At 41.5% G+C, this 14845-nt stretch overlaps 1 protein-coding gene and 1 long non-coding RNA gene across 2 annotated transcripts; one reads left to right on the top strand and one right to left on the bottom strand.

The window, feature by feature from the left end:
- The first annotated feature begins 6405 nt into the window (after nt 1-6405).
- Nucleotides 6406-10468, top strand: LOC116407498. Its single transcript, XR_004220362.1, has 3 exons — nt 6406-6500; nt 7692-7808; nt 10024-10468. It is a non-coding gene; the product is annotated as an uncharacterized LOC116407498 (long non-coding RNA).
- Nucleotides 10469-11565: 1097 nt separating this feature from the next.
- LOC100485695 (olfactory receptor 5V1-like) lies at nt 11566-12492 on the bottom strand. The gene has a single exon (XM_002939167.4). It carries the CDS (start codon nt 12490-12492, stop codon nt 11566-11568), a length of 927 nt encoding a protein of 308 aa, XP_002939213.4.
- Nucleotides 12493-14845: the final 2353 nt, after the last annotated feature.

The following is a 14845-nucleotide window of genomic DNA, read 5'->3' as shown; positions in this document are numbered from 1 at the left end:
GAAAAAATACTAATACAAGAATGAATGGAGATGTAACATATATTCATTCTAATGTTAATACAGGTATCGGACCCCTTATCCGGAAACCCGTTATCCAGAAAGCTCCGAATTACGGAATGCCCGTCTCCCATAGACTCCATTTTAATCAAATAATTCAGAATTTTAAAACGGATTTCCTTTTTCTATGTAGAAATAAAACAGAACCTTGTAATTGATTCCAATTAAGATTTAATTAATCCTTATTGGATGTAAAACAATCCTATTGGGTTTAATTAATGTTTTATTGATTTTTTAGTAGACTTAAGGTATGGAGATCTAAATTACGGAAAGACCCCTTATCCGGAATACCCTTGGTCCCGAGCATTCTGGATAATGGGTCCTATACCTGTATTGTAATTTCTAAAAAGCTTATTAGGCTGCTGATTTAACCACTGCAAGATGAGCCGACCTAACTGAGCCCCGCTTCCAGGTCCTGCAGCGTCTATTTATAGGTGTGTGTCTGCCCAGCCCCGCCCCCTCTGTGATGTCATAGGAGGGGTGGGTTCAGGTCTATAAATAGACATAAAGCTGTGGGCTGGTTCAGGTGAAGGGGCGGGTTAGGGTTGGGTGCGGGTCGACAAATAGTCAACCTGCACATCACTACTGTTTATGTAGTTATCCCAGCAGATATCTGATTGGAGGTCAGTCAATTATTAAGCAGATATGTGTCTATGGGTCTGTCAAATATATATCAGTCTGGCTGTGAATAAATCCATTGGAAAAGGCAACATTGGGTTATGGATGAAGACCTCATATATGTGCTGATTGTTGGTCATTCAGTGCAATCTGGGCCATTACCATAGCCAAATGAAAAACGACAAAAATAAATGAATTCCAGGACCTCACTCTGAGAAACACATTTAGGTTGGGTTGAACAATCTGGATAACTCAGAGGTACATCAGAAAACCACAAAAGTCTAATTTCTTTGCTTCTAACCCCCCGATCAACACAAAATAAATTGGATAAAGCTGGGCGAGACGTCAGGTGTAAACGAAGTAAAGAAGCCAAAATAAAGAAACCGATACAGTTTCTTCCATATTAGTTTTTCAGACCTACAGCACTTATATTTGCCTATTTGTATCTGTAAGTTCCCCTCCCATATAGATTGTAAGCTCTACGGGGCAGGGACCTCCTTCCTCTTGTGTCTTAGATAAATACAAAGTATAACAATAAATACAAGATACAGTTGCAATAAGTTAAGAGTCAAAGACACAAGAGGATAGAGGTCCCTGCCCTGTCCCTGTCCCTGCAACTGTATCTTGTATTTATTGTTATACTTTGTATTGATCTATTATTATCTTAATAACCCCCTGTTTGTCTTAATGTATTCTACTGTACAGCGCTGGGTACATTAGTAGCACTTTATAAATAAAAATATACATACATATACATACATACATACATATATACATACCATACAGCCTACCCAACAGTTATGTTGTTCAACCAAACTGCTTTAGCCTGTATTGTACCCGTTGCTAGGGGCCCCTCCAACCATTCCTTCTCTTAATCCCCTGCAGATGATATTGTTGAGTGCTTCTTCCTAAAGGATATTAAAGGGGATTTTATTCCATGTGGAAAGGAGTACACGGTCCAACTGTACCCTCAGTATACATCTGGTGAGTGTTTTGTATGCACACATAAAAACTTTTTAAATTACAGGTATCGGACCTCTTATCCGGAAACACATTATCCAGAAAGTTCCAAATAACAGAAAGGCCATCTCCCATAGTCTCCATTTTAATCAAATAATTCAAATTTTTAAAAATGATCCCCCTTTTCTCTGTAATAATAAAACAGTACCTGTACTTGATCCCAACTAAGATATAATTACCCCTTATTGGGGGCAGAACAGCCCTATTGGGTTTATTTAATGGTTAAATGATTCCCTTTTCTCTGTAATAATAAAACAGTACCTGTACTTGATCCCAACTAAGATATAATTACCCCTTATTGGGGCAGAAAAGCCCTATTGGGTTTATTTAATGGTTAAATGATTCCCTTTTCTCTGTAATAATAAAACAGTACCTGTACTTGATCCCAACTAAGATATAATTACCCCTTATTGGGGGCAGAACAGCCCTATTGGGTTTATTTCATGGTTAAATGATTCCCTTTTCTCTGTAATAATAAAACAGTACCTGTACTTGATCCCAACTAAGATATAATTACCCCTTATTGGGGGCAGAACAGCCCTATTGGGTTTATTTAATGGTTAAATGATTCCCTTTTCTCTGTAATAATAAAACAGTACCTGTACTTGATCCCAACTAAGATATAATTACCCCTTATTGGGGGCAGAACAGCCCTATTGGGTTTATTTCATGGTTAAATGATTCCCTTTTCTCTGTAATAATAAAACAGTACCTGTACTTGATCCCAACTAAGATATAATTACCCCTTATTGGGGCAGAACAGCCCTATTGGGTTTATTTAATGGTTAAATGATTCCCTTTTCTCTGTAATAATAAAACAGTACCTGTACTTGATCCCAACTAAGATATAATTACCCCTTATTGGGTCAAAACAATTCTATTTATTTAAGGGTTAAAAGATTTTAAAGTAGTAGACATTCTAGATAACAGCTCCCATACCTGTATATATATCAACTATGTACTGTAGATTTATATATTCGGTTTCTCTTTTTTATAGCTCCTTATAAATCTGGTCATTTAACAATTATATGTGAAGAATGTGTGAACTCAACGAGAAAGATATTTTGGGTTCCGGTGGGCTGCTGTTTTATAGAAAATTGTGCAAAATCCCCTGGTAAGTACTTAGAGGTACATACAGAAATAGAGTACAGTACCCTAATCTGCAGGATTTTCCAATGCATTCTCCTTATTCATTTGGTATAATCTTCATTCTATTAAGAATGTAAGTCATGATTATTATGGGGCACTTTTTATTTCTAAATGACACTGTTGCACAGCAATTCTTTCCCTCTGCCATTTAACCTTTTATTCTTGAACCAACAAATGTATTTGTAGCTGTAATATTGGTGTGTAGGCGCCATCTCAGTGCATTGTGCCTGAGTCTGAGCTTTCAGCCAGCGCTACCCATTAGAACTGCTTTCAGCTAACCTATTGTTTCTCCTACTCCCATGTAACTGGAGGAGTCCCAAGCCGGACTTGGATTTCTTACTATTGAGTGCTATTCTGATACCTACTGGGAGCTGCTATCTTGCTCCCTTCCCATTGTTCTGCTGATCGGCTGCTGGGGGTGAGGGGGGGATATCACTCCAACTTGCAGCGCAGCAGTAAAGTGTGCCTGAGTCTGAGCTTTCAGAAGGAGCCAGCGCTACACATTAGAACTGCTTTCAGCTAACCTATTGTTTCTCCTACTCCCATGTAACTGGGGGAGTCCCAAGCCGGACTTGGATTCCTTACTATTGAGTGCTATTCTGATACCTACTGGGAGCTGCTATCTTGCTCCCTTCCCATTGTTACATTATTCTGTACAACTCCAGTAGGGATGAGCGAATCTATCCCGTTTCACTTTGCCAATAAATTTGAAAAATTTTGAAACAATTTTGTTTGACGCACGTGAAATGCAGCAAATTTGTTCTGCAGTAGATTTTTGTGGCCGTTTTGTGAAACTATAAATAACCAATGTGATTTTTGGAATCGTTGATCGTTGTTCCCTTGGTTACAGTTGATAAGAGGCTGGATCTGTTGATGCAGTGCGTTGAACCCAAGGAATGTAAAATGAGGGAGACCCTCAGAATGATGAAGTCTGTAACCTGCGTCATGAATAACTGCACCTTCAGGAGGAAGGACTTGCACAAACTTCCTTCTGCAGCTTAAACACTATCACAATGAATTCTGAATGTCGTGACAATTAAAGTTCCTTGTTGCAAAACCAGAGAATGGTCCCTTTTTTTACTGCCTTCCCACTAAACCCAACCGTAAAGCTGCCCCACTGCGCCCCCTAGTTATCTATAGAAGTTGATAAGAAACGTAATTACACATGGAAACCAATTCACCAATGAGAATTCTACTGACCCAAAACTTAATTATAGATGCAAGAGAACTGACCAATGAGAATGCTGATTGCCAGCACTGTGTCAGGCCCCTTGCTGGTACCTTACATATAGAGATAATGATGTCATTTTCCCGTCATTATATGGCACAGGAATCAGACATGGGGATAAAGGGACAGACTTGTTCAGTGCTGGGAAACTGTGCTTAATGCTCCCAACTCCAATTGCAGGAACAGAGAACAGGGAGCCAGATTTATACAGATCAGCTGGGATTCTCATTGGAGGATTCTTTTGCATTTCAATGCTGCCAATGCGGGCCCTAGAGAGCTGGGAAAGTTTTATTGTGCAATATTGCTTTAAGAATACAACCCTGATGTTGCTGGACTACAGCTCCCAGCATGCCTCACCCTTCATTATATGTTACATTATTCTGGGATTTGTAGTCCAGCAACAGCTGAGTAACGTTTGGTTGAGCCGCGCAGTGCAGCAGGGTTTATATCCCCTTTAATGTCAGTTTAATTATGGAACTAAAAGCAGCTTTTTGTGGAATTTACTGTCAGCCGTCCAAATCCCTTTGTAAGTCATAAAAATAAGAAGTGAACTGTACTGGTACATCAAATATAATAAACATATTAAAGAACAGGTTGTGTTGGTTTTGGGGATTGTATGCTGCTTCAAAAATAGGTCTCGTGGATGGGAGGGGTCTCATGGATGGGAGGGGTCTTGTGGATGGGAGGGGTCTTGTGGATGGGAGGGGTTTTAGAAAGATCTAAAAAGAGCTGGACAGTTAGGAGATTAAACAACCAGTATCTTCAGACAGTGGTAAGATGTATCTTCACTTCGTTAACTAAAAAATATGATTTATGTTTTTTATTGAATAATAAACTGTAGAGTTTCATGGTGATCTCTGAGGGAGCACACAGCCCATCACTAAATGGCGGCTCAAGGGAAAGGATGTAAAAGGGCAATATTTACTGATATATATATTCCAGCTTGGGGAGATTCCTTAATAGGTCACTTACTATGATATAAACTGTCTGTTGGTTACGTATTCATTCTGGGGGTGTAGTTTCCCTTTAAAAAGTGAAGGAGATAAATGATTCCCTGGACTCTTCCATGTTACTGTAGGAGAGTTTATAAAGGTTAATATGCCATGTATCCAAAGCAGAGTAGTTTCATGTACTATTGTCATTAGTGATGGGCGAAAAGTTTCGCCAGGCATGGATTCGCGGCGAATTTCCGCGTTTCGCCATTGGCGGATTGTTTCGCGAAACGGATGAAAAATTTCGCCGCGGAAAAATTCGCCGCACGTCCAAAAATTGTCGCGGCGTCAAAAAAGAATAGTCGCGGGCGACGAAACAAGAGCCGCGCGACGAAACAAGAGCCGCGCGACGAAACAAGAGCCGCGCGACGAAACAAGAGCCGCGGGCGACGAAACAAGAGCCGCGCGACGAAACAAGAGCCGCGGGCGACGAAACAAGAGCCGTGCGACAAAATAATAGCTGCGGGCGACGAAACAAGAGCCGCGGGCGACGAAACAAGAGCCGCGGGCGACGAAACAAGAGCCGCGGGCGACGAAACAAGAGCCGCGGGCGACGAAACAAGAGCCGCACGATGAAACAAGAGCCGCGGGCGACAAAACAAGAGCCGCGCGACGAAACAAGAGCCGTGCGACAAAACAAGAGCCGTGCGCGACAAAATAATAGCGGCGCGACAAAATAATAGCCGCGGGCGACAATTTTTTTTGTCGCACGACATTTTCGCCGCTTCGCGAATTTTTCGCCGTTTCGCGGATCTTTTCAAAGATTCGCGAATTTTTCGGCGAAGCGAAACGGAACAGATTCGCTCATCACTAATTGTCATCATTTGGGCTTTTCAATAACGACATTTTCTTTTACCCCTGTTATTAGAGTTCACCCACCAATCACATTAAGTCCTTTGAACATGATGGCGTCTCTTTATCCAATGATATTCCTGCTTATGGTTTCCCTTGCTCCTTCAGTACATGGGAAAGGTAGGTCAGTTATTTTATATGGGTATTAATGATTAGAGAATATAGATGTTTGTCTAACAATATTCAAAAAATGTAAAAAGAATTCATAGGGGGAATGTTGTGTAAAATACACAAAAAAAAGTTTTATTGTGCAATATTGCTTTAAGAATACAGCCCTGATGTTGCTGGACTACAGCTCCCAGCATGCCTCACCCTTCATTATATGTTACATTATTCTGGGATTTGTAGTCCAGCAACAGCTGAGGAACGTTTGGTTGAGCCGCGCTGTGCAGCAGGGTTTATATCCCCTTTAAAGAAAAACTGGATAGAAAATCACAAAGCTACAGTTACAATAATAATAATTGTTGATTTTCTTAATCCCCCAGCAGATTACGTTCTGGAGTGCGTTTTCTATCAATTCTATGAGAATTTTATTCCATGTGGAAATGTGTACAATGTCACACTGTATCCCCAGCACAATATCCGTGAGTGCTTTCTACCTTTACCTATTAAAATCTGTGTGTTTTTTACAATATTTTATGAAGAGTATTTTGCCAACTAGGCAAGTAGATTCTCACTCGGCTGAGACAAAATGATCAAAATCAATCAATGTTTTATACACCCTTTTTGGGTCCCTGAAACATCTTATGAGTCCTGCTTCTTAAAACCTTCACAACTTCACATTAGAACTGCTTTCAGCTAACCTATTGTTTCTCCTACTCCCATGTAACTGGAGGAGTCCCAAGCCGGACTTGGATTTCTTACTATTGAGTGCTATTCTGATACCTACTGGGAGCTGCTATCTTGCTCCCTTCCCATTGTTCTGCTGATCGGCTGCTGGGGGTGAGGGGGGGGATATCACTCCAACTTGCAGCGCAGCAGTAAAGTGTGCCTGAGTCTGAGCTTTCAGTAGGAGCCATCGCTACAGATTAGAACTGCTTTCAGCTAACCTATTGTTTCTCCTACTCCCATGTAACTGGAGGAGTCCCAAGCCGGACTTGGATTTCTTACTATTGAGTGCTATTCTGATACCTACTGGGAGCTGCTATCTTGCTCCCTTCCCATTGTTCTGCTGATCGGCTGCTGGGGGTGAGGGAGGGGGGGGATATCACTCCAACTTGCAGCGCAGCAGTAAAGTGTGCCTGAGTCTGAGCTTTCAGTAGGAGCCATCGCTACAGATTAGAACTGCTTTCAGCTAACCTATTGTTTCTCCTACTCCCATGTAACTGGAGGAGTCCCAAGCCGGACTTGGATTTCTTACTATTGAGTGCTATTCTGATACCTACTGGGAGCTGCTATCTTGCTCCCTTCCCATTGTTCTGCTGATCGGCTGCTGGGGGTGAGGGGGGGGGATATCACTCCAACTTGCAGCACAGCAGTAAAGTGAGACTGAAGTTTATCAGAGCACAGGTCACATGGCTGTGACACCCTGGGAAATGAAGAATATGCTAGCCCCATTTCAAAATTAAATATAAAAAAATCATTCTTTAACTAGTGATATTCCAGCTTTCGTGTTGCAACATATTATTTATTCATTGCAAAAAGCTCCATTAAAATAATATATATGCAATGTCTGATATGGCTCACAGTGCCAATTCATTACATACTGTATGGATACATATATAAATACAGTATAAAATATATATATTTCCATGTACCGTTGCTCTTTTTTATAGATATGTTTCAAGCTGGTACCTTGAGAATCAAGTGTGAGAAATTTCAGGACCCAACGAAAAAAATATTTGAAAATAGTGTGTTCTGCTGCCTCCGTAAGGATTGCATAATGTCTCCCGGTGAGCATTTACTACTTGTAATATATTATTTATATATGAACAATTATTTATTTATATTTGGGTTCTCTGCCGGCTCATCCGCCATGAATCGTTACCTTTCTCTATTTTTGCTTAACCGCTATGTTGTCTCTTTTGCATTAATGCCTATATTATTATGTGCCTGAGATGTGGTTAATTTGGTTCGGAATAGTATGGGTTAATGTCTTTAGTGGGCGGGACCTGAGGGTGGTTCTAACTTCCTGTGTGTAAAGGAACCATTTGTGATTTGGAGAAAGTAGCGGATGACCACAAAATGTAACAAGTGCAACGCCCCCAGAGGTCGCCCACATTCCCAGCCCCCCACCTCTCCCCCCGCCCAGGACCGCTTGCATAACCATTTATTTAGCTCACATACGGAGCACTAGGGACAGGAAGTGTTCAGAGCAGCTGCAACATGTCTTACTTCCTCCACACATACATGCGAGGGCCCAGCTGAAACTGAGGCATTGATGTTAACAGTCAAACAATGCTCACAAAAAAACTTTGGGGGGGGTGAGGTATGCATCCTCAGGAGGACATTGGGCAGGGGCCTCTGTGGGGGGGTTTAGGGAAGCCCTAGCGGGTGCCAGGGGTGAGGCCGGTGGGGACACCTGTAGGGCCCTGCACCCCCCAGTCCGACCCTGAGCAAACCCCACAGTCTGGGCCCCCCACTGGATCTGGTTTCTCTATAGTTAGGACTTAGTGATGAGCGAATAAAATTTGCCATAAACTTCATGAAACGGCAAGGAAATTTGCGTTTTTTTGTTGCCCACGCTTTTTTGACGTGACCGCACCCTTTTTTTACGTGACTGCACCCAATTTGACGTGACCGTGCCCTTTTTTACGCGACTGCGCCCAATTTGACGTGACCGCACCCTTTTTTACGCAACTGCACCCAATTTGACGTGACCGTGCCCTTTTTTATGCAACTGCACCCAATTTGACGTGACCGCACCCTTTTTTACGCGACTGCACCCAATTTGACGTGACCGCACCCTTTTTTACGCGACTGCACCCAATTTGACGTGACCGCACCATTTTTTACGCAACTGCACCCAATTTGACGTGACCGTGCCCTTTTTTATGCAACTGCACCCAATTTGACGTGACCGCACCCTTTTTTACGCGACTGCACCCAATTTGACGTGACCGCACCCTTTTTTACGCGACTGCACCCAATTTGACGTGACCGCACCCTTTTTTACGCGACTGCACCCAATTTGACGTGACTGTGCCCTTTTTTACACAGACACGCCCAATTTGACACGCAAAAAAAAAAATTTTCCGCATGGCAAATTTTTACTGAAGTTTCGTGAAACAATTCGCCAATAGCGAAATGCGGAAATTCGCCACGAATCCATGCCTGGGGCAAAAAAATTTGCTTGTCACTATTAGGGCTCAGTTAGATTACCAATAACTCACTGAGATGGTTGGAGTTTATTGGCTCTGTTATAGATGTTTTCTATCTACTAAGCAGCAGTACATGTTACCCAGTGGGCAGATGTTTATATTAGTGATGAACAAATTTTTTGCGCCAGGCGTGGATCCGTAGCAAATTTCCACATTTCGCCATTGGCCAATTGTTTCACAAAACTTTCAAGGGAAAAAAAAAGGGAAAAACTTTCGCGTCAAAAAGGGAGCAGTCATGTCAAAATAGGTGTGGCCACGTCAAAAAAAGGGAGCAGTCACGTAAAAAAAAAAAATGAATGACGTGTGCATCAAAAAAAGTTGTGCGCGTCAAAAAAGACACGTGGTACCCATGTTTCGTGCATTTTTCTCCGTTTCGTGCATTTTTTCATGGTTTTGCAAATTTTTCAGAGAAACAAAATGGGACAGATTCGCTCATCACTAGTTATATTGATATTTTTATCACTAGTGATGAGCGAAACTGTCCCATTTCGTTTCACCGAAAAACTTGCGAAACTTTGAAAAGATTTGCGAAACGGCAACAAAGGCCGAAAATGACAAGTAACAATTTTTGCTTCCGTTTTATGAAAAAATCCACCAATGACAAAACGCGGAATTCGGCAGCGAATCCAGGCCTGGCTATCTATCATTCCTACTGGTTTTAGCCTTTTTTATAATCTTCCTCAAAAAGTTCTACAAATAATTGGGTTCTATTAATGGAATAGGTGTTTTTATTATCCAATATATAACGTTAATTTAACCTGTTGCATTGTTGCCTTCCTCCCTATAGTGAATCGAATGGCAAATCTTGTTATGCAGTGTGTGCGCCCCATGGAGTGTAACATATTAGACAACAACAGATTAATGAAGCCTACAACCTGCACCATGCACGACTGCACCTTCCACTGGAAAACATTTAGTTAATTCTCCTTCCATCCTCTTCCTGCTCCGTAGGAAATGATATTCCCATGGCCTGAGAAGGTCACAAAGTAGAACCTGACAATGACATTTCCTACGTGTGGACCTATACTAGCTTAGTTACCATGATGAGTAGTGTACTAGTTTATTACTACAGAGAAAAGGAAATCATATTTTGTATTAATTATTTGTTTAAAATGGACTCTATGGGGATGGCCTTCCCGTATTTCAGAGCTCTTTGGATAATGGCTTTCCAGATAAGGCATCCCATACCTGTACCTCATTTATCTTGGGTAACATCAATAGTGATGAGTGAATCTGGTGAAACGGTGAAAAATGTGTAAAACGCTGCTACTGCATGACTTTTTTGACTTTTCTGTGACTTTTTTTTTATCACTTGGCGAATTTTGGTAGCGGCAAACAATTTATGGGGTATTATCCTATAGCAGGGATCCCCAACCTTTCTTACTAGTGAGCCACAGTCAAATGTAAAAAGACCCGGGGAGCAACACAAGCAGGGTCAGACTGGGCAGCTGGGACACCGGGCCCTAATGGACCCCGGCGGCCCAGAACCAACCCCTGTTGGCGCTCCCCCCGCCCGCCGGTGTCCCTCCCCTGATGCGTTTCACTTACTTGTGATCAGGGGAGCACGTCAGGTAGTGGCAGGGGCCCCTGTTGGGGGGGTATGGGGTGCAGCGGGGGCCCCTACGGGGGGCGCAAGCTGGCAGAGGCACCTTGGGGGGTGCGAACCCTGAGGCGGCAGGCCAGGTGGGCTCTTCACCCCTCAGTCCGACCCTGAACACAAGCATCATAAAAGTTCATGGAGGTGCCAAATAAGGGCTGTGATTGGCTATTAGGGGCCTCTATGCACCCTATCAGCTTACAGGGGCTTTATTTGGTAGTAAATCTTGTTTTTATTCAACCAAAACTTGCCCCCAAGTCAGGAATTCAAAAATAACTCCCTGGTTTGGGGGCACTGAGAGCAACATCCAAGGGGTTGGTGAGCAACATGTTGCCCCTGAGCCACTGGTTGGGGATCACTGGCCTATAGTATAGTATAGGAATAGTAATAAGCGAATTTATTTTCGTCAGACATGGATTCACAGCAACATTCCCCATTTCACCATTGGTAATTTTTTTTATGAAACTGACTTGCCAAGACAAAAAAGTTGCCCCCATAAAAAAATCATACAGTAGCAACTTTTTGAAACTTTTCTGCTGTTTCACGAGTTTTTTGGCTAAGAGAAATGGGACAGATTTCTATATTGGAAAAGTCTTATTGATAAAACATGATATCAATTTATGTTGTCCTTCTCTTAACCATTAAAAGTCACACTCAACAATTTATCTTTAGTTGGTCTGATCTTTGCGTTCGATATTGTTTTTTGTCCTGTTACACATATTGGTGGCTTTTCTAAACGCCCTTTACGAAAAAATACTTCACTGCCTTCTTTACATCATTATTCCGCAAACTGTATATTATGGGATTTAGGACCGGGGTGACCACAGTATAGATCACGGCAGCCGTCTTGTCTTTGGACCCTGAGTAGCTGCTCATTGGCTGCAAATAAGTACCGGTGAGTGTGGTGTAATACACAATAACCACCAGTAGGTGTGAAGCGCACGTCGAAAATGCTTTCCTCCTTCCTTCCTGAGACTTGATTCTCATTATGGCGGTTATGATAGTAACGTAAGAGCTGAGAATAACAAAGAAGTTACATATACCGTTAAAGAAGAATGAAATATATACAAAAGCAACATTAAGAGCAATATCTGAGCAGGCAAGCTGAAGGAGTGGGATAATATCACAAAATAAATGATTAATCTCATTAGGACCACAAAAGTAAATTTTGGTAGTGGGAATTGTGTTAATCAGAGAATATAAGCTCCCTAGCACCCATGAAAGACTTGCCAGCCTAAAGCACAGTTTGTAGCTCATTATGGTTTTATAATGAAGTGGATCACATATGGCAACATAACGGTCAACAGCCATGATGGAGAGAAGGGGGGATTCAGATGCCCCAGTCGCGATTATTAAAAAGAGTTGAGCAATGCAGCTACGGAACGATATCATTCCTTCCCTGGAAATAAGGTCTCCAATCATTTTAGGGACCGTAACGGCTGTAAACAACAAGTCCATCGTGGAGAGGTTGGCCAAGAAAAAATACATGGGGGTGTGAAGCCGATGGTCCTCTCTGATGAGCAGAATGATGAGGCTGTTCCCCAGGATTGTGCAGGCATACATGAGGGTGAAGGTAGGAATTAGGAAGAGGCGAAGTTGAGGGACATGGGAGAAGCCAAGAAGGATGAAGATCTCAACGTGCGTAAAATTTGCTTCCATCAAAGCAATGAATGAAGAATACATTAACAGAAGGTACTTGATGACTAGTAACATTGATGCTTCATTTAGAAACCGTATATCCTCCACACACATTTTGTGTTGCTCCTTTATAGCCATCCCACACCCATCAAATGTGGCATCATAAAGGGTTGTTAGATACCTCCAGGGAAGAACCAACCATGACAAACTCTGAAGCTCTGGGACAAATTAATACTTTATTTTAGAAATAAAAAAGGTCCCTACTTCTCATTAACTTAATTGTTTTGCAGCACACAAAATTTTTTATGCAATTTAATTGAACTTTTTGTAATAGAAAAGGTAAATGTAGTTTGTTTGTTCTACACTGGGATAATAGTTACATGAGCTTATTTCTAGTGATGAGCAAATCTGTCCTGTTTCGCTTCACCATAAAATTCGCAAAATGGTGAAAAATTAGCAAAATGCATTTGTCAGGCGATTTTTTTTGTCTCCCCCGTCTTTTTTGTCGCCCGCATCTTTTTTTGTGTTTATATTTTTGTCACTCATGCCCTTTTTTGATGCGACAGCACCAAATTTTGACGCGCCCATGCCTTTTGTTAAACGACCATGCCCTTTTTGATGCGACAGCACCCAATTTGACGTGACCCCACCTTTTTTTACGTGACCGTGCCCTTTTTTGACTTGATCGCACCATTTTTTGACGTGACAGAACCCAATTCAATCAACCCTTTGTCTTCCATCGGACCCCATAAAGTATTCACTGTTTTGTTATCTTAGTTGACAGTCTATATATCAACTACCCAAATAGGTCCAGTTAGGCAGATATGAAGAAAAATGTGATGATCACTAAGCTGCCACCAATGGTTTTTAAGTATTAGGTGGGACAAAAAGAATGGACGTATTGAATGGAGAAAAATAGAATAGGGTTATACAAGTGGAAACTAAGGTGGCATAAAAATACAGGTTTCCAGTAAGAAATGTATTTGAAAGTAGAGTTGACACACCGGCCATGATGTGAATTTCTGAGTTCTGAATGCTTTAGATCAATTTTACAAAGACCCTTCTCTCTTCTTACATGACTTATTTTATTTAAACAACACATTATGGAATCATTTGCTATGTGTGAAGGATAATTAACCTCTGGATAAATGATAGGATACTTTAGTGGAAGAGTAGAGGGCTTCTATCTGATCCTCTACATCGTAAAAGATGAACAAGATCCAAGGTGGAGCTACTGTGAACAACTTTGAGGGCCTAGATCCTTAATGTTCATGCCCATAGCAACCAATCAGTGATTGGAGTAGAAAACAAAAGCAAAGATTTGATTGGCTACTACGGGCAACATCACTGGTGATGCTGGCGTATTCACTATAATAGATATGCCCTTAATTTTCCGAATGAGTCAACTGATAGCTCTATAACAGGCCCTCAAAGTTGTTCACAGCGAATTTCTACATTTCGGCATTGGCAAATTTTGTACGTGAAACTTCCGCGAAAATTTGCTGCGGAAAAATGTGTTGCACGTCAAAAAAAAAGTAAAAATAGTTGCATCCTTGACACATTTTCAAGGAGAAGTCAATCCCCTCATTGTTTTCTATCTCACCCAGTTTCAAGGAGAAGATAATCGCCTCATTGTTTCACCCAGTTTCAAGGGGAAGTTAATCCCCTCACTGTATTCAGTTTCGCACAGTTCAAGGGGAACTTAATCCCCTCATTGTTTTCAATTTCACTCTTTTTAAGGGGAACTTAATCCCTTCATTGTTTTCTAGTTCACAGTTTTCAAGGGGAAGATAATCCCATCATTGTTTTCTGTTTACCCAGTTTCAAGGGAAACTTAAACACATTATTGTTTTCCAAGAATGAGCGCCAATGCTCCTAAAATGGCTGCCGGAGCACTTCCTGTTTGGGAAAAATAAAGAGGATTCATGGAAACGAACATCCGTTTAACTGCAAATTTTTTGAGTTTTAACAATACTTTCAACTCGAATAATTTGGGATTTTTGAATGTAAACTCGAAATTGTTGTTCAAACGATTCAAGCCTTATCGTGACATTTTATAACTACAGCAGTGATCGAGTTTAATTCAAATTTATTAGGGATGCACCGAACCCACTTTTTTGGGTTCGGTCGAACCTCCGAACCCACCCAGATGGATTCGGCCGAATCCCTAACCAAATCCGAATCCTATATAGCATATGCTGATCGGGATCGGAAGGGGTTAAAAATCGCCACGCATGCAACGCACAGCCCAGAATTTTTTTCACTGCCCATTTAACCCTTTCCGAATTCTAATTAGCATATGCTAATTTATGCTAGTTAGGATTCAGTTCGGCCGAACCCAAATCCTTAAAAAAAAAAAGCCAGGATTTGACCC

This window comes from Xenopus tropicalis, chromosome 9 (assembly GCF_000004195.4).
Source record: "Xenopus tropicalis strain Nigerian chromosome 9, UCB_Xtro_10.0, whole genome shotgun sequence".
NCBI classification, from domain to species: Eukaryota; Metazoa; Chordata; class Amphibia; order Anura; family Pipidae; genus Xenopus; species Xenopus tropicalis.
This window is presented reverse-complemented; position numbering and strand designations above follow the sequence as displayed.

Coding starts and splice junctions, on each gene's coding strand:
- LOC100485695 (XM_002939167.4), bottom strand. CDS start 12,492: ATGGAAGCAAATTTTACGCACGTTGAGATCTTCATCCTTCTTGGCTTC.